This window comes from Dermacentor silvarum, chromosome 7 (assembly GCF_013339745.2).
Source record: "Dermacentor silvarum isolate Dsil-2018 chromosome 7, BIME_Dsil_1.4, whole genome shotgun sequence".
Taxonomy (NCBI): domain Eukaryota; kingdom Metazoa; phylum Arthropoda; class Arachnida; order Ixodida; family Ixodidae; genus Dermacentor; species Dermacentor silvarum.
This window is the reverse complement of record NC_051160.1, coordinates 55,696,878-55,722,574: the sequence shown is the minus strand read 5'-3', so window position 1 is coordinate 55,722,574 and position 25,697 is coordinate 55,696,878. Positions and strand designations below refer to the sequence as shown.

At 44.8% G+C, this 25,697-nt stretch overlaps 1 protein-coding gene across 1 annotated transcript in view; it reads right to left on the bottom strand.

Annotated features, from left to right (window-relative positions):
* Window positions 1–25,697, bottom strand: part of LOC119458872 (uncharacterized) — a 37,888-nt gene that overhangs the window by 9,551 nt on the left and 2,640 nt on the right. Inside the window, exons 3-11 of the mRNA XM_037720734.2 lie at window positions 23,934–23,991; window positions 21,515–21,704; window positions 15,748–15,892; window positions 14,042–14,171; window positions 11,460–11,626; window positions 6,681–6,785; window positions 5,864–5,868; window positions 3,289–3,442; window positions 1,113–1,211 (exon numbers count right to left, since the gene is read on the bottom strand). Of these exons, the coding sequence (XP_037576662.2) occupies window positions 1,113–1,211; window positions 3,289–3,442; window positions 5,864–5,868; window positions 6,681–6,785; window positions 11,460–11,626; window positions 14,042–14,171; window positions 15,748–15,892; window positions 21,515–21,704; window positions 23,934–23,991 (1,053 nt within the window). The remainder of the gene's footprint in view (window positions 1–1,112; window positions 1,212–3,288; window positions 3,443–5,863; window positions 5,869–6,680; window positions 6,786–11,459; window positions 11,627–14,041; window positions 14,172–15,747; window positions 15,893–21,514; window positions 21,705–23,933; window positions 23,992–25,697) is intronic.

Sequence of the window (25,697 nt, the reverse complement as noted above, 5' to 3'; positions counted from 1 at the left end):
GAAGCTTTTCGTACGCAGTCCAATGGTCATTTATGTTATCCACGGTTTTGTTACCAAGATGATGAGACGTCGTGTGGAATTCTTAAGCGGGAAGCGCGGGATATTGTTGCCCCACACGCGGAAACGTAACGCTAGCTGTCCAGCAATTTGATAGTGAATTTCAAAAGCAGTTTCGGAGACTCTTCAAAGGCAAGCTCTTTTTTTTTTTTAGCAAAACAGCTTCAATGGCAGAAACTCAGTGTCGGCCATGTGCGGCAACACTAGACGGAGAGCACCTGTGCAGCAGAGATCAGTCTGCGCAGCAGTCGAATGGTGAAATGCTGAGACCGCAGGAATGCAAGAGAACTTCACACGACGTATTAAAACTACTGAGCCAGTTTAGCACGGTCGCCTGCTCCGAATATGGCCCTTGCGTTTTAGACTCGTAGAAATAATACAAAACGCGAACTACAACTGGCAAGTTGCAAGCCCAAAACCTACAGAGCGAAAATTTATTTTACCCGTAACGATAAGAAACGTAGTCGGCTAGGTTTATTCTTCGTCATCACCACACTCATTTGCACCCGCTCACTGTGTTACTTGACGCGGAATCCTTCGCGACGTTCGTCCATAGTGATTCTGCTGACAACAGCGTCCCCATAAAATGGCAATAAAATTTGCCTTCTGTGCAAACGAGTCTGTGTGTAATGCAAACATGCGCCATCAAATCACCTCATGTGACCCCCCGCAACGTTCAGGAGTTAAGGAGGTGCTCACACACGCTTATTTATTTATTTATTTATTTATTTATTTATTTATTTATTTATTTATTTATTTATTTATTTATTTATTTATTTATTTATTTATTTATTTATTTATTTATTTATTTATTTATTTATTAGTTTTTGGAGGTGGGAGGAGGGTATGGGCTTTTTCGTTGACAGTACGAAGAGAAAAAGAGGAAATGTGCTTAGAATTACAGAAAGTTTTCTATTGTTCCTCAAATTTCAATGACCAAGGCACAACGCCAGTAACAGTGCCCAATTCCGACACCTTTACAGAAACCCACGTAGTTATAGGTGGGCACCTAACCTAACCTAACCTAACCTAGATGAATGCTCAGCCTGTCTGACCTGTATTTCGGTGGCAGTGCTCCTGGCACCCGAGCGCATCGGCGGCGGAGTGACGAAGTCGTATGAGTCGCTGGTCGATGATGGCCGCACCAGCACGCTCTGCAAAAATAACAAAAGGCACTTGCAATACAATTGAACGGGAAATGTTTTTATCTAGTAGTATCCCGAGAGGCTCACGTCGTAGGTCGTTCGCCGTTGAGAGGGCAACAATGGGGTAGTAGGACGTGGAAGAGAAAAAAACGCATCTGGCTCCTTGGCACGACAAACAGACTTGGCGAGATCGTACGCATTTAATTACAACAATTTCCTTTTGATCGAGAAAATTTATTATTAATTATGTCTCTTTATTTAGCAGACTTCAGGCCATTACGAGGTTTAAAACGAATGCACATATCATAGTGCAGGGACAATTGGACGCTCCTATTAGGCGGTTGTGCGCAGCGTTAAAGATTTACGAGAACAAATTGGCACAGTCCTCAACCACTGTTAACCTTTTCTTTTGCTTCCTTTTCTGGCATTTTTCGCAGTGACGTATAGGGACCGAAAAGAAAGTGGCGCACTTAAAGGGACCTTGAACCGCCACTCAGTATCGGTGAAATACCATAGTCCAAGCTAGCGTACGCTGCTGTGAACATCTCAGCCAAGTTTTGCTGTCGTACGCAGTGCGTGGAGCTCGCAAGCGGGGCGCGAAGTCACCTTTCTGTCAAACGCTCTCTTTTCAAGCAGAAGCCTGCTCCTCACTCTCTTCTGGACGCTTCATTTCGTAATAAAGCGGATTCTCATACGCGGCTGCTATTGGTAGCTGCCGTCGGCTACCCAGCATAGATACTGCGACCGCCGCGAGGTGCCGCCACGAGTCCACTGGCTAAGCGCACTGCGGCTCGCTGAGGAGAACCGCGTCGTAGGCACTAAAATCGGAAGTCGTGGCGTGTACGTTAACTTTTAAATATAAATTTGAACTGCGCGCCACGGTGACATTTCGAAGGCGGAGCGTTGTGACAACGCCCAACTCTTCCGTAGGCTTCGCAGTGCAAGGCATTGAGAAGGAACAGGAGCAAAGCGGAGGCCGTGTTTGATTGTCAACAACTCCGCTTCTGCTGAACGCATTGAAGTACCTTTTGCGGCAAAGTATTTCTGAAATAGCCTATTTTCACTTCAAATGCATTTCTCCACTTCGGTAAAGAGTGGTTCAGTGTCCCTTTAAGGATGAATATTAAAACAGGCGCACTAGTTTACAGCAGTGCGCCTTCACCTACTTAGGAAACGAAAGTGAAAGTGTTGAGTAGAAACCTACTATGTCCGACAGCTCAGCGAGTTGCTCAGTATCCATTCGTGGCGAAAGAAACAGCGCGAAAATTAGGACAGGACACAAGTCGTTGCTCCCTAATTGTGTCTTGTGCCCATGTCCTAATCTTCGCGCCGTTTTATTTTCCACCATAATTCGTAGAAAAGGCTTCATATGAAATAAATTAGGGTGCTCCAAGGCTCGCAGGTATATTGATGCGAATGCATCAAATGGCCTATTCAGCGAAAAAGACGGCGTCTGTCGTCTGAAGCAGCGAAACGGTATCGAAATTCCCATTGGCTGCGACGCCACGCCACGTGCGTGTTTTACGCACTGGCCTAAACCAGTGCCTCCTAGATAGCAGGCCTGTGCACTCCTGTTTATGACATCATGCTACTTGGACCGAAATTTCCATTGCTAAGCCCACCGTGACGAAAGCGGTGACGAAAGCGGTCACGTCGAAATCACCGCGGTTTAGTCGGGAGCGTCCCCATTAGATTCTATGACAGTCAGGCGAGGTAGCGTGACGTCACGGATCGAAGTGCACCGGCCTTGTGATAGGATGCGTTGGCCAAGCGTCTCAACTCGCTCGCTTGCCCGCGAGGAGCTCATAACTCGAACGACCCCTCAGCGGCGTTCAATTGGGCATTAATGCTTTCGCATTCACAGCTCACAAGAAGTGCGTGTTTTTTTTTTGTTGTTTTTTTTTTTTGTTTTTTTAGGGTGTCTAGGTCCTTAATTTACCACAAAGAAAAAGTGAAATATAGTGGGAAACATCATGTCAGTACTGCTCCAAATCTTGCTTCGTGTCGCTTTCCGTCCACGTCTTGGCAGAAGGCCCTCTGAAATCATTTAAGGAACACTTCCGATATCGCTAAACCGTATGTATACCTGGGGAGTCCACGCATCCCCTGCACAGGCTGTGAGAACTGCGGCCTCCGAGATCACGCGGGTGTCCTGCTCCTCCGAGACCACCGTCGTCCTGCAGGCTGATGGCGCTGGCCTCGTCGACGTTAGCTTGAGCCGGGGAGGAGTGGCGGACCGCCTGCAGGAGCGTGTGACTACTCGTTTGCGACGACACAAACGCGCAGCTGGGCTACTTGGGTAACGCCATGGCGGAGAAACACGACCATTCTCGAAAATATACGAGGTACTCCATCAGGCGCCAAAGGGCCGTGCCCATTAAAAAGTTATAGTAGCGCGTGACACAGACTACCGAAAAACTATAGAGAGATAATCAGCTTTGATAACAATATCTGTTCAGTTGCCTAAGCAGGGGTGAGGCTTAATGGCGGGATTGATAAAAAGATATAGAAGAAAGATAACGTGCGTAACCTCCCGGTCAAACCGGCCTCGCGCACGAACTCCGATAGATAATTTATAGTTCGCCGGGTGTCGGCCCGAGGGGGTGGCGCAGTCGATGCCTCCCATGAGGTAATGTCACTTCCCTTGTGTTTCTTTCTTACTATCGCGATACTGGGGCCACCCTACAATAGGTGCCTGGCTGAGCCTGCTGGACGAGTGCCGATGCTGCACTTTACTGGCGACGACATCGCATTCGGCTCTGTCTCTGCCTCCTCCTTGTTGTTTAGATATGGCCTTTGATAATCTCGCAGTACTTCAGCAGGCGTCGAAATCTTAACACGAGCGCTTGTGGGTCTCGCGATCGCTTGATCGCTCGGAATTTGTTGAAGTGAGCTTACATTGTAGTGCGGCCACCTCTGCTGGAAACGAAGTCGGAAGCCTTAAAGGCATGCTGAAACGATATTTCGCGCCGACTAAAATGATAGTGCAGATAACGAGGAGCCTCCGCGCAAAATTTTACAACCAAAATACGAGTAGATACGACACAATAGGCTCGCAAATATAAACATCTTTATTATCGAAACTAAAAAAAAAAAAAATTGGCTTAACCAAGTGTCGACGCAAAGGAAGACAATGTCGACGCACATGGTTGTTCAAATGATTCGATGATGAAGTTCGTGTTGCTGTTACTTCAAGCAGTAACTACATGTAGTATATTTTATTTAAGACTTGGCAGTCGTTCGGCACAAAGAACACGCACCAGCGCAGCGCATAATAACTCGTTAACACGATCCATATACATCCTGGTTAGAGGACATTTAGAGGACACTGCAATGCTGAGGCCATACGCGGACATTTGGATCACGGTGACGTTGAAATTCAACTCGACATTTTAATCTGCGCGTTGCAGAGAAAACGCGACACGTGAATTCCGGAAACATCGCCTATCTTATCGCATTTGATACCACTTATTCCTTAGTCTCAGGATATACGACAGCCAAGATGACTCATCAGATGCTTAAATTCAATTTACAGGTGGTATTTGAAAGACGCAGATTTGTATGCAAAATGTAGGAGAACGAGGCAACCCAGGACGCGTCATTTTCCTTCATTTATTTCTATATACTACCGCACGACGACTTGTCTTCAACAGTGACAAGGTGGAAACGTTGGGACCAGTATGGGCTCTCGTCTTCTCTTGTTCACGTAGGTTAACGTTGGCGCCGGACAGCTACCACATTAGGCTGCCATAAAGTATGCTACTGTCTTCACTTTGTTTGTTTCTGAGGATTAAGTGTACAAATTCCTCCTGTAAATAAATTCTGCGGTCCTGGTACAAAAGGCGACGGTTCTCGTGAGCATAGTTCGACCACACTGAACATTCATCTGAATATCGAACTAAATTGCTAGCGTTGCTTTAACATTTACTGTTAATTTTTGTAACACGACAGGTCACAATGAAGTGATTAAAGAAGCTGCCCTATTACAGCTTGACATGAAAGATTACTGTAAATGAATTCGTGAGTACTTGACATCAGTGAACAGCGCGGCAACGAATAGAGTGCAATTGTTAAAGGAACATGACCTATATATATATATATATATATATATATATATTGAGGAGCAATATCCAAACGTATCATTGTCATTAGTAATAAGGCTGGCCTTAGGACGACTTGTGTGCCATTGTAAGCATGCTTTAGTCACTCTCCCACTCAGCTCTAGTCACCTGACATGGCCTAATTGTGTGTTCATAAGTAAGAAATTATGAAATAATTTTACCTGGTCTGCAAATGCATTTGCCTATCTTGAATGCGCGGAGAATGGTGCGCATTCTAATTCTACCTTGGTATCCCGGTTTTGTTTTTCTTTTTTTTTTTTGGTTCTTTCTCGTTTTAGCTCTCTCATCAACTTGGCAAAGTGACAGTTCGATTGTGCTCACGTGTGCGAGTATGCTTATATGTGTGTGCCCCATTTTTTATTACACTCGTAAGTTGCAAGTCAGTGCTTGTGCCCATTCGCTTTTTCCGTCTCCCGTCCGCTGTTGCACTGTTTCTTTTTCTCACAGTGGATTACCAACTATAGTCACACACATCGCTAATTATGATAACGTGCATATCATTGAGAAGCAAATAAAAATAAAGAATTACGCAACACCAACAAAGCCTGGAAGTGAAAAAGGCACAGATGCATCACGAAAAATTCAATTTCTAAACACACTGTCAAAACTAACGAGCATAATTGACGGTATCAGAACGTCTGTAAAACGCCATGATAAATTGTTTCAGACAGCGCTGCAAAAGACAACTAAATACTATAGCGCAAAAAAAGCCTTTGTTCTTTTTTTTTGTTGTTGTTGTTGAGCACCCTGAAAATTTTGGCAGCATTCACAGTCGGCTAAATTAACGACGTAGCTTCTTTTTTTTGCTTTTTCATTTTACGCAGAAAGGGAACGAAATGTGACTAAGAAGTTCCAAGGGAAAACAGTGATACCGACACAGAATAGGTAACGGGCAGCTTTTATATTTGTCTTCATGTTTTTAAACATTTACACTGTGCTTGTAGAACATTTGATTTGATATCACGTTGACTGTGGCAGATCAGCTTAATTTTCTATTTGTAATAAATCGAATAAAATATTTTGACCCTCTGATCATATTTTGCCTGTATAGATTGCCCAGAAACTGCCTGCTCTAAATATTTCTAGTGAAACATGTAAAACCAACTTTATTTCCAAGTTTTAATAACTAAAAAACAAAGCGCTTTTATTTTCAGTCCATTCAAAATTTTCAGAACTTTTACATCTTTGTGCTTGGCAGAGGGGCAAGCACTAAGTGCATATTTGGGCTGGCCAGCCAATTGAGGTTGTGCATCAAGGCAATTAGCTTGGTTTGATGAGACTTCAGCTGACTTTTCACGGCGACACCTCGGCTTCTGTCTGGCGACTGTTTCGAGCCAAAACAAGATGATTTTCGCACCTGTAGAGCAGTTGAGTTGCCGCCGGCAGCCATAAATGCGGGCGGCGCATCTGGTGGGCAGCTGACGCCAGGCGAATCGTCGTTGGAAGCCGGAACGTGCAAGCTCTGCAGAAAGCGCGCACTCCTCTCAAGAGGCGTTATTGGCACTAATTGAGGGCATTACCAAAATCGGACAAGTGAACTGATGAAGACGTGAAATTTGGCAGGTCACGCAGTGGCGTAGAGCGAATAAACAGTGCAGCTTTAGTATGGCAAAATGAGCTAGGACTACCAATTGGGCTTGGTCGATTGCATTCAAAATAACAAACAAAACTCTGCACCAAGACGAAGGACAAAAATGGGAGCGCACGCTAGGAGTGTTGTCGCACAACTTCCCTGAACATATGCACGTGCAGAAGCACAAAAGAAAACATATACCACAAAGCAGTGAAAAACGGAAGTAAAATATCAGTGTAAGTAAAAAAAGTCAATGTAAGCATAATCCTTATCGTACATGCTGTTTGTTTTGTTTTTTCTGCACGTGTATGCAATTTGGGTAGATACGAATAAAATTTCAGTTGAGTGACAGCTAGCGCTCGCGCCGTGCACTTTTTTCTTAGTCATTCGTCATAGAACCGAGTTTTGTGTGTTGCCCTGAAGGAAATAAGTGCCATGTGAAGGGAAACACTGTGGAGGATTAGTTCGTGTGAGGAGATCAAGAGATTTATGGTGGAGTGACGTACCTCGAGACACGAGAGTTGTTCAATAAAGATTTGCCCTTACCCACATCGCTATGACCAGCATTAAAGAAATTTCACGCAGTGCTAGGCGTGCTTCTCTAATAGGCCAGAGCAATCTATTCAGCTCTTTCCTAATGCTATTTTTATTTCACCGATCTGAAGACTGAGGAAGGTGGTAGCTTGGAGCAAGTAGACTACAGGGCAGTTAATAACTTTCTGAATCTTAGAACCCCCCATCCCAAAAATTTTTTTGAGATAACGACGGTGTATGGGACAGATTTCCCATCGTATGACATTATTAATCACTGACATTGGCAGTTCAAATGTACACGGAACTTGGTCGAAGCGGCACCGACTCCCGGTCGACCTCATTCAGCCATTGATGCGGACATTGTTATACTAATCTGGAGGCAGTCATTTGAAAAATTGCCGCATAACAACTCAAGAAATAGCTGAAAAGCTCATGATCAGTGTAGGGTCCATAGGAAATATTACTCGGGAACATCTACACGTGCGAATGGCGTCGGCGCGTTGAGTTCCTCGCTTGCTTTCTGCTTTTCACACGGAGGACCGAGTGATCTGCAGCAATGAACTTTCACCAACGGGCCTGAAAAACTAAGGTGACTTTATAACAAGATTGATTACACTGGATGAAACATGGGTTTCTTGTTTTAACTAGCAATTAAATTATAGTCTAAGCAATGGAGGCAAAACCAAAAAACGCACGCGTTCAACGTTCAGATAGTAAGGTGATACTGAGTTTTTTTAGATAAGCAAGAAGTGGTAATGTTAAATTTCCTGCCGAAAGATGCCAATTAACCGGCGTCCTTTACGCCAGCTTGCTGACAAAATTAAGGAATGAGACCAAAATCAGTACGCGCGGCACGCTGTCAAAAGCCGTCCTGCGCTTGCAAGACAATGATCCTGCTCACAACTCGCATCTTGCGCAAATGGAAACATGCTCTTGTGGACATATAATTATTCGCCATTCCTCGTACTGCTCCAACCGCACGCTCTCCTAGTTCCACTCTTTCCATACATGAAGTTACTTTTGAAAAGCAGGCAGTCTTCAACCGATGACACGCCCATCACCGAACTTAAGTCGCGGCTGCAAGGCCAACCTGAGGACTTCTACAAACGTGGTATCAGGAGCTGCGTGACATAGTGTCAGAGGTGCAGTGGCTCTCGGTGGCAGCTATGTAGAAGAGAGGGAAATAAATATGCGAACTTTCACACTCCTCCGCCAACACCTCCTAGATAGCACAAGGCCGGTTCACTTCGATCCGTGACGTCACGCTATCATGGGGATGCTCCCGAGTAAGCTGCGGTGATTTTGACGTCACAGCTGCGGTGATTTGACGTCAGCAGCGCCTCCTAGACAGGCATGCTGTCTAGGAGGCGCTGCCTCCTCCCACAGGAATTGGATCAGGGGATCTCTATTGAACGCCCCTCGTATGGGTAATTGGAGATTGACTGTGCTAGTCACATTACCTCGTGCGCAGCAGCCGAACTCTATATACCCACTCAGCCGCCACGGCGGGTGATGCTAATTTGAAGTTTTCATGGGAGAGGTGCATACAATTATGCTCAAAACTGCATTTAAATATTTAGCCAGGGGCTGCGCCTTGTAACCAGGTCACAGTTACACATTGTGCAATGCAAATGTTTGGGCTAGTTGATGGGTCATCCGCAACTATGCTTACAGCGCAAGGCTTCAGGTGGTCTGTGCCCGGGTCTCTTCTTTCGTTCACATGAATTTTTGCGCTGCAAGCATACGTTTTGTGGCAGGGGCAAACATGAATAATATTTTATTATTTGTTCAAAATGATAGCATTACAAGACATCAAAATAAGAATAGATCGGGTAGCCAGTGACTGTAACAGGACCTTTTTACAGAAATATATACTCAATAAAAAAACGAAATCAAGGAAACAGAACTTGAACACTGATTAAAAGTTCTTTCGAGTAATATCAAAGCAAAGAAAATACCACTAATACAGAAAAATTATGACTACTGACAGAAGGATGAATACCAGAAGCGAAAATCTATGAACATCTTAAGAATACATATGCATTAGGTGCAAAACCAAGCAGGCAAGCACGCGTTTTATATAAAACGCGAAATATAACTACAGACACGAAAGAATTAAACAGAAGCAAGAAACACACTCAGGCTGATAAAGGAGGAGTATAGGTAGTGATGAGATAGCTCTCAATTTCTTTAATATATGCAATGATTGAGAAGATTTCATGAACAATGGTATGGTATACTCCGAAACGAGATAGCTGAAAAATTGACCGTTTGGTTATAGTAATTGCTTCGAACCTGTGGGAAGATGAAGTTTTGTTAAGAAACCTAGTAATGTTTTTATTTTCTATACATAGGCCATGCTGGAATGCAGAAAAAAATAGATTCTGAGTTATAACTTTTAAATGAAACGTTAAATTTTGTCAATTCATTAGCAGAGAGTATATTTGCCATTAGTGAGCAACAATGGAATCGCGGTCGTATTATGAAGGCTAAATGTAAATATTCTAATTCCATGATTTTATAGCATGTGAAGTGACGTAAGATGAGCATTCCAATCCCAAACAAGTTATGCAGTAACTTATACGAGCATGAATAAACACATAATATAAAGACATAAGCGCGAAATTTTTTGACTGAAATACGGACGAGCTCTGGTAAGTACGCCAATGACATATGCAGCTCTCTTTTTAATGTTAGAGATGTAATTAGTAAACCCGTTTAGAATAGAGCTCGACACTTAAAAACGAGTCGAGTAATGACTTTTTTACTAAAACCCACTTCGACCAAAAAAACATTTTTAAGTCTTATCTCTAGTACGTACGGGGTGCGTATTACGTCCTTAAGTAGTGCCCAGTCTGCTTACACTGAATCTTCTTCTATTCTCACTTTAACTACCATAATACGTTGTCGGAAAAGATTTTCTGCGCCTAATAAACCACGGCTACCACCACATCTGCTCAAGTCGCAACATACAAAAAAAAATTGCAAGAAAATAACTAAAAGACAGCTATTTAATCAACGAATGCAAGTGCTATAAGAAATACTACAACACTCTCAGCAATGTTCTACAAACCACGAAAGAAGATTATTATGAAAATGAAATTATTTGTACAGGTTCAGACAGTAACAAGCAATGGCGATTAGTCAATTCCTTTTTGAATAAACCAGTGCACCCTCCCATAACTAATATTTTGTTTAACAATATTACTCTGTTTAGACTGAAGTAATATTGCTAACGCCTTCAGCACCTTTTCCACACCTCAAGTTATTCCTTCATCAGAATCGTCTTTCTAGCTCGTCGTTTGATTCATTTTTTTCTTTATTCCACAACTACCACCGAAGTGGTCAATGTTATTCTCAGTGTCAATATAACCAGTTCTTGTATCGATAACGTTCATGCTAGTTGTATCAAACCCATAGTCAATCTTATAGCGGCGCCATTATCCCACATTGCGAATCTCATTTTTGAAACAGGTACCTTCCGGGTAAAACTAAAGCACAGTAAGATTGTTTCGATATTGAAAAAAGGCGATCAATTGATATAAGTAATTAAAGGCAAAATACCGTTCTTCACTTCTTCAGTAAAGTATTTGAAAAATGAATTCAAGTAAGGCTGCCTAGTTACCTTCGTAAGTTTAACTTACTACACCCAAATAGTTTGGCTTTCGACTAGGATTCTCTGCTAATTTAGCACCCATAACTTTTACTAAAAAATGCAAACTAGAAATGAATTAAGGCAATTACGCTGGCTCTACTTTTGTTGACTTCACCAAAGCATTTGACACAATTTGCCATAATATTCATTTTGAAAAACTGAGTCATACGATATCACTAGAATCTCTCTTAAATTATTTCAAAGCTACCTCCACAATCCTAAACAAACTATCAGCTTAACAGGAGTCTTATCAGATACGAAGTCGCTAATATAGGTGTCCATCAACGCTCTATTCTTGGTCCTATTCTATTTTGAATTGATTCGATTTGGAGTTGATTGGATTTAATCGTCCCAGGATTGCAGAGAGCACTCACCAAATGTGTGTCCGAGCACACCGATTCGGGGGGCGTGGCGGCCACCACGACCGCGGCCGGCATGTCCCAACCCAACGCCACCGTGTGGCGAACCGACTCCTCGTAGTCCTCTGGGCAGCACAGCGAAGCGCTGCTCGACCCTGCAGCGGCAAGCGATGTGCGTCTGCCTGCACGAGCGATATCACCCCAAAAAAAACTTCACTTTTCATCGTAAAAACACTACCTTTATAGTCACCGGAAGTCAACAACAGCCGTCCGATCTCCGAATAACCGAACACAAACCGAGAGGACGCACGTTGCTCGCCAGTGACGCCGATATGTTCTGTGCCAATACCTTGCCGTGAACGCGAAAGGTGATCATTATGCAGAAGCACATGCGGAATGCAATGTGTACATTTCACTATGATATGAAACAGATAACACTTTCACGATTATGCCTGTACTTCTGAATACGGGGTATACCGACGATGGTCTTTTAATGCGAAGCATTCTTTAGCTAAGACCACCTCGGATTTTTCGGGTAGTCGGTCGTTGGAATAGCCTCCGCACAGCAGGTGGTTGTCTTGCGAGCAGCTGTTTCGCACCTGACGTATACACTTTCTCTACTATGCACTAAAGAGCGTGTGTACTTTAGCGTTGCGCGTTCTACGCCAGGTGGCGTTATTTAATGCCAAGCATGCTTTGCCTCTTACCAGACGCTTTGAAGTCGGTCGGTAGGTAGGTTCTTCTCTCGGCAGGCTTTAGATTCGTTCAACAAAATAATTACGCGTCCCGATTGTGGCCTTTGAACCCGGTGCCACCCAGCGCTTCAGCCGGATGCTTTGCCCATAATTCCAGTATGTGCCAAAATCTGTAACAGTTAGGCGGTACTGCACAGCGAGGCATTGCGAGTGTCTGGTCGTATTGTTCTATGCGGCTACGTATTTCTTTTTCTCATTTCGTGCACTTAGGAAATATTTTGCAAGTTCAATTCAAGAGGAAACTCAATATGCCTCTATGAGCTCAATATACTAGTACTATTTCTCAGAGAGCGCTTGGTACATTGGTGTGACGCGAGTTGTCAGCGCCTTTTAGAGTGCAACGCGTGCATTCAGTACAGCGCTGAAACGAAAACAAACTCCTCAGGGTGGATCGCCTGTGCCCGTCGTGTTTCGTTTCGTTGTTTTGACCACGGAAGTGAGACATAGAAGTGTGTCGACTCGCCTAACATGGCGGTCCTATATTCTCTTGATTTTTGCTTCGTATACAGCGGCACGAAAGTGCCGTTAAGTTTAAATGGACACTTAAGTGAAACATCAACTATGTTTTTTTCAACTATATTCTTTCAAAGTTCAATTTTTGATAACTTCGCGGTAGGAAGTTGATTGCTAGAAAAGACAATAAACGCTCACCTTTCGCGTTCAAATTTCGAGCTGGAACTCCTGCGCCGGTACGTCGACAGAACAGCATGGATTTCGTCATTTTTTTTTCAATTTAGGCCCTTGTGGCACCACCAAAAGTTCTCGAAACTTTCCAACTTGTAGTTTCGGCCTCTTTAGAATACAAAAGTCCCACTTTTCCGATAAAACATGAACTATAGGCACGACCAGACGCTGCAGTCATTTATGTCGTCACAGCAAGCTCATCGTGCGGGAATATTAAGACAGTGATAAGAGGGACAGAAGATAGCGCAGAGAAAGAGGAAGAAAGAGCACATTACAAAGGCGCGAACAAGAGAGTGCGACGCATTGCTAAGCCATCAATTTGACGGACGCATAAACTTCATCGAGAGATAGGCAAGTCGGTGCTCCTGCATATCTTTCTCCTTGACTTCGAGACACGTGCATTTCTCGCATTGTTATAGATTGAATCGCCACCGCGCACCTGCGCTTGCAGAAACGGCACCACCGCCGTCGTCTGCCGACTCCTCCTCGGCCACCGGTTCGAGCGGGTCTTCACGGCGAGATGTCTGCGACAGCGCCGATAGTTCGCGCGGACGCTCCGATGACTGCAGGGTCACGTCCCGGCGACGCTCAGGCACCGTGCTCGCTCTAGCCGGCTCACTCACTGCTGAAACGGTGCGACCGAGAGAAAGTCTAGCGCTACGCTTATTTCAAGAAATATATGCATTACAGAGATGCACCACACGAGCGTACAAATAATTTTTCTTTCATACGTATTGGCGTAACCCACGCTGGGTTAAAAAGCTTTGGAGCATTTTAGGGGCGCTGGTGGTCAGTGGTGGCATGTGTTTTCTGTGAACAAGGCTTCCGTACGGAAGCCGAAACCTCTTAAATGCGTTTCAACCTATCCATCGTGGTCGGCGGTTGCACTATGTCCTTTCGTTCTACCTGAAAATGCCACGTGACCACACTAAGCCAATCACGCACGGGCGATGGAGGGAGCGCGCGAGCATCAGGACGACGGCGGCCATATGAAAGAATGGCGCTACCTTGAAACTTGTTTAATTTAGGGACCTTAATTTCGAGTCGAGGTGGAGTGTTGAGTGTATACGAACGTTCTATAATACGGGGGTTAGCTTTGTCTCCATACGTAGGCATCTTGAATGAGGGATCAGAAGAGGCTGAGAATGGCGAACACACCGTGCAGGTCTGATACGGGCGTTCGAGCTGCCGACGACACGACAGAGTGACCGGTCTGCGTGACGGGCGTCGGGTTCGACGGTGACACGGTGCTGTTGGCGTCGTCAGTTTCGCACGGGCCGGCTTTACCCTGCACCAAACGCATCCCGTACAGAAAATGTTTTCACGAAAGTTTCAAGAAACGTTATGCCAAGACGCTTTGCCGCACGTTTCGGAGATTGACTGCTACTTCCATGCCTGTACCACAAACTAAACATGCTTTGAGCAGTGACCGTAGTTTGGATTCTTCGCTGTGACGTGTGGCCTAAGGAGAGTAAGTGACATTGTTTGGTATGGTGACAAGTTAACACTGCAAAAACGCACGCGAACACAAGGAGGGGGGGGGGGGGGGGGGGGGGAGAACGAAAACAAGCGCTGAGTTCAAATTAAGCTTGCAAAAGCGCGCTATGAATAGGGCACAGGCATTAAATGAACAAGTAAAATAAACACGGCGCTACTTTCAACAAACGTTTATGGAAAGACCTGCAGAATACATACCGAGGAAATAAAAAGCAAGATATCAAGTAGCCACCACAACAGGCAATCGTGTCTTCATGTGGTGCCTCTCCTCCCCCCCCCCCCCCCCCCCCCCCGCGTCTGCGAGGTACCAGAGCTTCTGACGCGATCAGGAATGGACGCAGTGCTGATAAAGTCTTCTTCAAAATGAATTCCGACTGCTTCGATGATTTCTCGCGTGCACTGACCCCGTTACAGCTGGCCCTAATGCAAGGTGTATTCGTTAGCTGTATACAGCTAGCCTGTCTATCCTACTTCTTATTGTTAAATATTTAGTGAACGGCGATTAAGCGACTGATCAGCGGACATCGCTCAAGTTCTGATTGCTGCAATAGCGAATAAAGAGGAATGTGGTTGATACGATTCTGCGTAATACGTTTTTCGGGATAATACGTTTTTTTCCCCAGTCAGTGTCACAGGAGCAATGTATTTCGGATAATACGTTTTGGGATGGTATGCTTTATTTTCCGATTCCCGTGAAGATCGTACCAACGAGATTCCACTGTAATCCTCAGCAGAAATTTCCCTGATGCACTTCTGTACTAGCCCAGCGTTATCGCAACGGTTTTGTATTCACCTTCGCTGAAACTTCTGGCACAAGGGAGTGGATAAAATGAAACGAATTATCAGGACTGAACCAGATTAGAAAGATTAATTTTCAAAGTGTCCGACCAGATGCATGGGCGTGCCAGTTAACTTTTTGAGGAAAACGCTGTTTTATGCATTGAAGCACAAAAGTTACCTGGAACGCCATGCATTTTGTCGGGCACTTTGAAAATTAATATCTCGAAACTGGTTCAGTCCTGAGAATTCCTTCCAAGTGGATACGCCTTGCGAGCTCAGCGGCAATAATTCGTAGATTGAAAGATGTGCCATAAAACAAATAATTAAAAAGTTAATCAGCGTGATTATGTTAAATATTCAGTTAGGCCATTTTGATTTCTCGTGGAGGCAATGGCCGCCTCATCGAGTAGTTTAGATCAAGGATTATAACTGTGCTATCTGCCACAGACAGTTTTTGATAATTTGGTGCAGCTAAAATGAAACACCCTGTACAGCAGTGCGCCGTTGTTTTGGCCCTTCGCTTCGAGCTCGTCTGCTGTGACCTACAGGGGGTGAACATGGACGCCACTGCTTTTCCTCTCGCCCACCTCGGCCCATTGGCGGCGCTTCTGTCGCAGCCGGAGCATGGCCTTCAGGCGCAGCCGGTCTTTCAGCTCGCGCATGAACGAGTCGTCCAAGCTGGACGCCGTCCTGCTCCTCCTCGGCGCGTCGCCCAGCAGCACCTGACAGTCGCTGTTTGCAGTCAAAGAGGTCAACGAATGAATGAATGAATGAAATAATCAATTATTTATTAATTAATCAAATGTTTATTAAGGATAATTATTTCCAAATAAGATTACATACAGACAGGACCCCAGAACTCCTCTTGAAGTTGTGTTAGGAGTTCGTAGATTAAGAGAAGAAATATTAGGATATTACTACAGTCGAGCCGGGATATATCGAATCTGAAGGGGATCACAATGAAGTTCGATATATAGGTAATTTGATATATAAAATAAAAAGTTCAGAGCCCTTCCACAGCTGTGAAGATGGAAGCCAGCGAAGCTGTGACTATGGTGGGTCTGCTGTAGTGAATATTGCTATAGTGAATTCATATATTACCATTATTGATTATATTGAGCGTTTTCAGTATTTTCGCCAAAGAGCAAGGACACCGGCGTCTTGTTTTCGCCCGGCGCGATGACCGAGTAGTGCTTTTGCGGCGCCAAGTCCGCCCCATTGCCATAGACTAGCGTATGATCTACAGTGTTCACAGCCGCGGCACACTGCACGGCAGCCTCAGGATCCTGTGAGGTCTCTCCCGCTCCTGCTCTCGGCGGCTCATACCCACATATCCAACGCGGCTATGAGTCGAACGTGATTTCTTTCTTACCTTCCTTCTTTCTTCCTTTCTCTCTTTCTTTACTTCCTTCCTTCCTTCCTCCTTCCTTCTTCTTTCTCTCTTTCTTGTCCCTGGCTCTTACCCGCATCTCCCTGGCTCATACCCGCAAATTCAATGCGGGTATGCGCCACACGTGATTTCATTATCGTTAATCGTGACGTAACTGACGAGCATGTGATTTTATCGATGTCATGACCTGTCAGTCATGTTAGCCATCCGTTTTGACACCCGGGCAAAGGCACAACTGGCGGGAAACCGCCGCGCACATGGAGCCGAAAAAGTGATGATGATAGTTTTTAGGGGAGAAGCTCCTTAGGGTGTGGGTCGTTCCCTCCTCTGTAGTAGTAGTAGTAGTAGTAGTAGTAGTAGTAGTAGTAGTAGTAGTAGTAGTAGTAGTAGTATGTAGCCACCTCTAGTTTATGAATTGCTCAATAGATGGCGTTGTGTGTCCGTACGTGAAAGAGACGCCGCATGTAGTTTTATGAAGTGTTCACTAGAAGTCCGTAGCTCTGGTTGGCATGGAGACCGGTATGCATGTATGTATACGCATATATACATATATATGTATATGTATAGTATAACCGGAAGCCGACTTCCGCTTCCACTTCCGGTTCCGTTTACGTTTCCACTTCAATTTCCGCTTACGGTTGCGGAAGCCAGCTTCCTGCTTCCGGAGAACGCTTCCGGCGTTTTTCTTCTGGGCTGCGGTGCACAAGGGCGTTCGTTCCCGGCGCGCGCTCTCTTTCTCTCTCGTTCCCGACGCGCGCTCTCTTTATCTCTCGTCCGTAGCTGTGGTTTACCCGAATGATCCCCCGGTGCTTCGCCCACTCATCATCATTCACTTCGTGGATATGCTGTGATTTTTTTTTTCTACACGCGGACAGGATCCTGGGGGAACTAGCCCTTAACAGCTCCACTGTAAAATTTGATACAGAAATTTTCAAGAGAATTTTACTGCTGCTCGTTATAGACAATAATTCATTATATGTGGGTTCGCTATACCCGCTTTCGACTGTATAATGACCACCCAAAGTGGGTATTTAAGTAAAACTGTAATTAAAAGCAGAACAAATTAAGAAATACGTGTAACAGAAGACAGGAAGTAAACAATCACAACGAACGCTATAACGCTCTGGTAAATTGATAACAAGGCACGTGAAGCAATCAGGAGAACCTTTAAAAAATATCAGGATATTACAAATGATCACACGAAGCAGGTACATAAATAAAACGCTAATTTACAGCAGAAGATATTAAAAAGCACGTATCATGAAAAACAGCAAAAAAGCAATAGCAACTAAAGCTCTAACTTTAGCAAGTTGCAAAAGTACATGTAAAGCAATCTGGGAGATAAACAATTTGAAAACAAATTTACTACCACACCGAATGTTATCCAATTTTGCCAGCTTGCTATGGGACGTGTACGGTTTAGCTTGCAATGCATATTTCAAGCTAAAGCTCAGAAACTCGGTGCCATGGCCTCTTTAGCTGCGTGGGGAAAAGAAAACTACTTCGAAGAGCCATATCCTCCCTCCCTCACTACTCTGATGTTGGATGGTACATGATGCTATAGAATCTTTGATAACTTCGCACGCCATGCGGTGATTTGTGAGGCGACGACACGTCCACGCTTCTCTGTAATCTGTGTAGGCCTGCTGTCTTATGACGCGCATAAGGTGCTACAGCAAGAATGGACTCTCTCACCCGAATGATTAGACGCATTTAGTTCAGAGCGTCGTTGGAGGAGTCCCTTGCTTTGCGGAAGATTGTGTCACGAGTGCGCATGCCCAGAACTATAGCGGTCAGGCACTGTACTTCTCGTGTGCGTGCACGTTCTACGTCGAATATAATCAGTGCACCGCTTCAACCAACTTTGAAAACAGATAGTTAACCTTGCGAAAAGGATATTCAACGGTGTATCACATCCATGTCATCGATCGGGTTATCGAAAAGTCTGCGAAATATAACCGAACTCTCAGTATGGCCTTCATAGATTGCGAGAAGACGTTCGATTGAGTAGAGGTATCTGCAGTCTATGAGGCATTGCGTAGTCAAAGAGCAGGGGAAGAGTACGTGAATATCTCAGAAAAAAAACCTCCGCAGATCCCACTGGTACCTCAATTCTTCACAAAGGTAAGAGTACCCGTTAAGAAAGGTGCCGGGAAAGGAGACACAATCTCTCCAATGCTATTAACTGCATGCGCAGAAGTATTCAATCTGTTTGCGTGAAAAGAAATAGGCATGAGAATCAATATTGCAGTAAGGAGCGGTTGACAGCACTGCCCGGTTCAACAACGCTCAAGATGGCTTTGAGGACAAATAAATGAACACCTTTACCGGCAAAGTGTGCCAGTAAGTTGGAAAACTAATATGCAGAAGAGTAAAGTTCAATAACAGTTCAGCAACCTTCGGCTTGCAGATGACATTGTCCTATTCACCAACAATGTGAGAGAGAGAGAGAAATACGTTTATTAAATCATAAAAAATAGAAAATTGTACATGTATGAAAAGGCAACCCCAGTGGTTCTTCCAGTGAGGTGCCTAGATTAAGTTAATGGTTTCGCTTCTTATAAGGTAGGTGAGCAAGCTGTCATATATAGCTTTGCGGTGTTGAGGGGTCCCTCTAGGAAGGGATCCAGTCATTGAGTCACCAACAATGTGGACGAATTACAACAAATGATTGAAAGAAGAATGGGAACCGAGGGGCCCGATTTTATTAGTCATAACCACGTAAAGCCAACAGACAACGAAGCCAAGGAAAGCATCGGGGAAATTAAGTGTAGTTGAAATTGGAATGTAGAAAATAATGAAGAAAAGGACAAATTATTGAGGACCTTAATCGACAAAGTGTAAGAGTGGGGTTGAAGATTAATATGCAGAAGACAAATATAATGCTCAATAGCCTGGCAAGGGAACAAAAATTCAGGATCGCCAGTCAGCCTCTAGAGTCCGGAGTATGTTTATTTAGGTCAATTACTCACAGGGGAGCGTGATCATGAGAAGGAAATATTCAGAAGAATAAAATTGGGTTGGAGTGAATACGGCAGGCATTACCAAATCCTGACTGGGAGCTTACCACTATCGTTGAAAAGAAAGGTGTACAATCATTGCATTCTAGCGGTGCTGACATATTGGGTAGAAACTTGGAGGCTAACAAAGAAGCTCGAGAGCAAGTTAAGGACCGCACAAAGAGCGATGGAACGAAACATCTGCCTAACCTTAAGAGACAGAAGAGAGCGGTGTGGATCAGAGAGCAAACTGGAATAGCCGATATTCTAATTGACATTAAGCGGAAGAAATGGAGCTGGGCAGGCCATGTAATGCGTAACGGTGGATAACCGGTGGACCATTAGAGTTACAGAATGGGTACCAAGAGAAGGGAAGCGCAGTCGAGGACGGCAGAAAACTAGGTGGGGTATTGAAGTTAGGAAATTTGCAGGCGCAAGTTGGAATCAGCTAGCGCAAGACAGGAGTAATTAGAGATCGCAGGGAGAGGCCTTCGTCCTGCAGCGGACATAAATATAGGCTGATTATGATGATAATTAAAGTTCAATAACCGGGCAAGAGATCAAAACTTTGTGATTGGTAGTCGACACATAGAAGATGCACCACATTTATAAAAGTCATGTAGTCACAGGGGAAGCAGATCATTAGAACCACGTTTCCATACGACTAAATATGGGTGGTAGTGCTTATGGAAGGCACTTCCAAGCCATGACGGGCAGCTTATGACCAGCACCGACTTATAGAGCTGAAGTTGCAGGATAACAAGACATGCTCAGAAGAAGCTAAATACCGCGCCACGAGTGATAAAACGGAATATGGTAGACTTAACAGACAGGAAGATATCGGTATGGATTAGAGAGCAGACAGGTGAAACTTGTTTTCTAGTTGACATTACGAGGAAGAAATGTAGTTGGACGGGCTATGTAATTCTTATGTCAGATAGCCGGTGGTCCAGAAGAATTACATAATGGGTGCCAGGGAAAGGCGGTTGTGATGGCGGATGTTAGGTGGTGTGGCGAGACAAGGAAGTTTGCAGACATATGTTGGAGTCGGCCTGACGTAAGATACGGAGTACACCGGTATCACAAGGAGAGACCTTCATCCTGCAGTGAACATAAATTAGGCTGATGATGACGATGATGGTGGTGGTGGTGGTGGTGGTAATCTATGTGGTGCAGACAGTTGCTCACCGTACTGAGACGCTCACGCCGTCGCTGGGGCCCCCTGCCAACCAGGGCGGGACGGGGAACTGAAGTCGGCATGCCATCGACGTATGCGCAGGACGCATGCGGGCAGCCCGGGCTCGGCGGGCTCATCGCTGCCACGCTCGGTTTATCCTGTGGCGTCAAGCTTCTGCAACGTGGTTCGACAATTTCACTCCCATGAATGCGCGCCACTTTGGTGCGCTGTCGTGAGGGGCAGAGCGCTACATGTGCAGGCGCTGTGTATGAGGCAGATGGGACGATAGACTTGTTTATTCTTATTAAGGAAAACAATCAGTTGAAGTACTCTTTGGCATGGGAAGTTTAGAAGCATTATGTCTATACATGTTTGCCCATGTTTGTGGCATGTGACCAACCTGCAAAGTCTCGAGGTGTTAGTACAGCAATATGTACAAATAAATAAATAAACTATTAATTATTATCGAGGGAAAAGAAAGGTTGGGTATACTTTCAATTCCAATACATTTCGTTTCTATATAGCCATAGCCCGGATCGCTACACAATATTCAGGTGTGAGTGAATGAAACGTCCCCTGCAGTCTCTTACGCAATGTCAGATCGTTGTAATGTATGGGCGTCAGTGGTTATCAGCGAGTTCTAAAAGCTCTCTAGTGCCAAGCCTTGAGTTGTTCTGATTGACCATTTCCAGATGGCAACTATCCCGAAACATGGGAACGGTATGAGGCGACCACATTCCTCGCCCCCTCCTTTGGACGCTACTGACTGAAGGGCAAGACTCACTCACCCACGACCGCTTGCCAGTGACTGCGGTGAAGGGGCCGACTGTGGTGAAGGGGCCGACTGTGGTGATGGGACCGACCGGCCACCGCTCGTGGGGGCGGCGCTGGCAGGTCGCGACGACGATGACGGCCCGACTGGAGACCAGTCACCAGCTGGAAACTGCCGGTCTTCCTCTGACAGAGGCCTCGCCACGTCTGGTGGAGCAGGTGCCGACGAAACAATTGGTGAATACTCCCATTCGACTGATGGCACGGTGATTACGATTACCACATACCAATGAAATCTTGGAATCTCAGTTAAACTCAGCGTTTCTTAAAAGAAAATGAAAGACGAAGAGACGATGCATGATATGATGCATCGTTATCCACAAGTCTTCCTACTACACCAGTGATCACGCTCGTTCTATGCAGTTAGTAGAATTTGATTCCCTCTACATTTTATACGTGTTACAATAACTTCATTTACACTTTTCGTTGATGTTAACCGTTTGCAAATTTACATATACAATGTTACTTGCAGATTTGTTTGTGTTTGCTTTGTTCGTGTACTCTCACTCGATGTAACGAGCTGCCTCGGTACTTTAACGTGGCCGACAGTCCACCTGCAGTAAATTTTTAAAATTGCGAGCGCATATTTCGCATGTGGTGAGGCACCGTTGAAGTTGATAGAGCATGCGGAGGTAGGTTTATTTATTTATTCCTCAACTTGGGGTTTATTTAACAAATCTTTGTTTATTCCCCGAAGAAAATACACTGTCACAGACACGTTTACGCTGCCGTTTGGAGGGAGCAATGGACAAGTGTATCGGTAGCTCCAAAAGCTTCAGAAAATTATCTTAGGCAGGCTCTCTCTTTTTGTCTTTTTTGGTGGGGTAGTCACGGCGACACAGGAAAATATATAACGGGCTCCGCTTGAAAACAGTGTAGCAAGGTGTGTTCACGAGCGCTATTGCTGCAGTCGCCGCTTCCGCATCATTCTAATGTGACAACCGGAAGACACTGCAAGTCATGCGAAAGGAGCCCAATGACAGCAACGGCCATTCCTCGAAGACATTATTTTTTCCATTTCATTTCATTTATCAACTCTCAGGGCTGTATAGACGTTGCAGAAGGGAGTGGAAATAAAACAAAATAAATAAGACTAACAAATCAGCATATAGCCACAGACAGCAGACTTGAACGCGTCATGATCAGTGATGCTGACAACGGAGGCAGGAAGGCGATTCCCATCGTGACTTGTTTTAGGAATGAAAGCTTCGCAGTACACACGTTGCTCTTACACTGTGGCGCCCCGACCTTCATTTGATGATCAGTAAGAAATGACATGTGGCTCGGAGGTGAAAAAAGAGACATTGTCGAATGGCTATTAGCGTTATATATAGAGGAGGCATAGACGGATAATACGACGTCTAGTAATAGGAGCGATAGGTCAAATTCTTTGTTTCATGCGAGAAAGACTAGCTAAGCTAGAGTAATTAGGAAGGGTAAATTTAGCAGAACGGTTTCGGACAGGTTCTGAAGCTTGTGTCAGCGAGCTGGTGTAAGGGTCCCATATGGCTGAAGCGTACTCGAGCTTAGAACGAACGAGTGTTTTATTTAGTAAAGCTTTATTGAGACGGGAGCAATGTAGAAATCCCCACGAATAAAACCAAGAGAACTGTTAGCTTTGCTAACATCATGCTAAATATGCTTATGTCATGAGCGGTTATTACTTATATGAACGCCTAAGTATTTACCGCTGTCGACAAACTCATAGGGATGGGGAGGGGGGGGGGTATCGTTCGGATAGTAACTATGATATGTAGACTCGTTAATTTTACGAAACACCCGCATTGCTTTAGATTTGTTATGGTTTAGTTTTATCAGCCATTTAACGCACCAAGAAAACCTTTATTAAGGTCCGATTGAAGGACGGATATGTCAGACTCTATAGAAGTTGCCTGTGACAGAACACAGTCGTCAGCAAAGAGCTTTATTTTACAGGTAACGGAATCAGGCAGGTCACTAATATAAATAAGAAAAACAATGAGCCCTAGGACAGACCTACGAGGGACACCTGATGTTAGACGAACTGGTTTAGAGTCATGAAACATTCAATCCATTAAAGCAAGTCACAATCAAGTTTAGGTGCACGAAGCTTAAATAAAAGTAGCGGGTGTGAGACGGTGTCAAATGCCTCGGTGAAGTCAAGAAAAATGCAGTCAATTACTGAGGACCTATCTAAAGCGGAGGACCAATCATCAGTGAAGGTTAATAATTGAGTTTCACAAGAATAATGTTTGCGAAAACCATGCTGCTTAAATGTCAAAAAATGTATTAGCTTCCAAAAACTGACAAGGTTGCCGTAGATTATATGGTCAAGTAACTTGCATGGAATAGAAGTTAAGGAAATCGGCGGTTGGTTAAAAGGTTTATGAACATCACCAGACTTGCGGACTAGAATCACCTTCGCAGCCTTCCAGTCGCCCGGCAGCGTTGAACTCTGCAAAGACTGGGCGAAAAGGTATCAGAAAAAAAAATATGGTTGATACCCCTTTCATAGGAATCGATGGAACACGAAAAGTGAAACGTGTGTTCACAGAAGCTGTTGCATGTTTGCTCCGTGAACTCACGGTCCGCTGCAGCTATAGGCGCACGATTTGCGGGTCGGCGACCTCCGTGTTGCAGGTTTGCTTGGCGCGCGACGTCCTCTTGGCGAGTCGCTTCAGCGAAGGTACGAAAATTTTGGTTCGGCTCCGTAGTGTCTTGGGCAGCCAGTTGAGTTGCGACGCGCTCAGCTTCAGGAATGTGAGTGGCAGAGTTCGCAGCATGCGCCGCGAACGCGCGAAGGCGTTCTGCTTTACGATGAAGTGTCTCTTGTCCCACCGAAGCGAGATTCGCCCGTCGACGTCGTGGCCTTTCTGCGCTGCTTAGCGCGGCAGTTTTCTTAGTTGGTTCCATCGCAAGCGAAGCAGTAGGCGGCGCGTAAGCACTGCTGATGCATTTTGAAGCTGCACTCCGTAGGCGACGAGGCGTCACAGGCTAATCGCGCGCGAAAACAAACCATGCCCGGAAACTGCGTCGTCACCTCAGCAGAAGTCCTACAGTGCCTACACAGGCTACTGCGCGTATAGCATATGCCTCCCCCCCCCCCCGCCTCCCGCTTTTCAAAGTGGACGCTGCTGTCTGCACGCGGGAAAATCCAACAAAACGACAGCTGAGGCCAAATTTTCTTTGTGAATGCATTAGCCACGTAAATAATGCTTTTCTTTATTACGTATCCCCTGCTTGGGCAGTGAGTATTGTCTTTCGTGCCTCGCCAAGAAGAGCTGTAGCAGACGACGAACGGGGTGCGCTATGGCATTGTAGAGAAGGCTGGCGCTGGGCACTTCCCGCCATAACAAATTTCACGTTACGCTTCTTCCATCATGCCCCGTGCTTCTTCCAGCCATGCCTCAATTTTTGGGACCAGTTTTTGGGCCTGCCTTATGACATGTAATTGTTGAATTATCAAATACCGGAACTACTAAATCTACATATACGTATGTCCAAAGGCTGTCCACTTTCATTGTGTTATCAACGCTCATCCTAGATATGTTGGGCGAAACGATCTTCAGGAATGTAGTCAGTAGGCCTATTTGGTGACCAATAATTTTAACAGCAGTTGTTCTGTGCGGTATTTCTGCTTTTCTTCTATCTTCTTTTTCTTTTTTTGTCGTGCCTTTGTTTTGTGCTTCATGCGTTAAGAAGACAACGAGAATGTCGAACGTGGAGAGCCATTACAACACCATTACAACACCGCCTTGATATTTTTCTATCGACATGTGTCCCTTCTGACGTTGTCTGTTAATTATATCTTCAGGCTGTCTCAACATAAGACAATAAAACACGCACACGTTCCCTGGCAGACGCAAAAAAGGTAGAGATTTTATGTTTTGAAGAAATGGAGGCCGCTCTTTGGCTGATACATGCCGAAAGTTAGAACTGTGTAGGCTACTTATGTGCTTTGAAAACATTTGCTAAATACCTGCTTTCTCCCAATTATAATGCGTTATACAAGGTATTTAGATGATTTTCCTCGTTTCCTCGGCATACTATGCGAGTCACGGTGTTTATATCTCGTTGAAGTAGGAATCGTGTTCTGTGGAGCAAGCGATAAATGTTTAATCTGTGTGGGTTCACTGCAGCCTTTGTAGAAAGTTACTTATC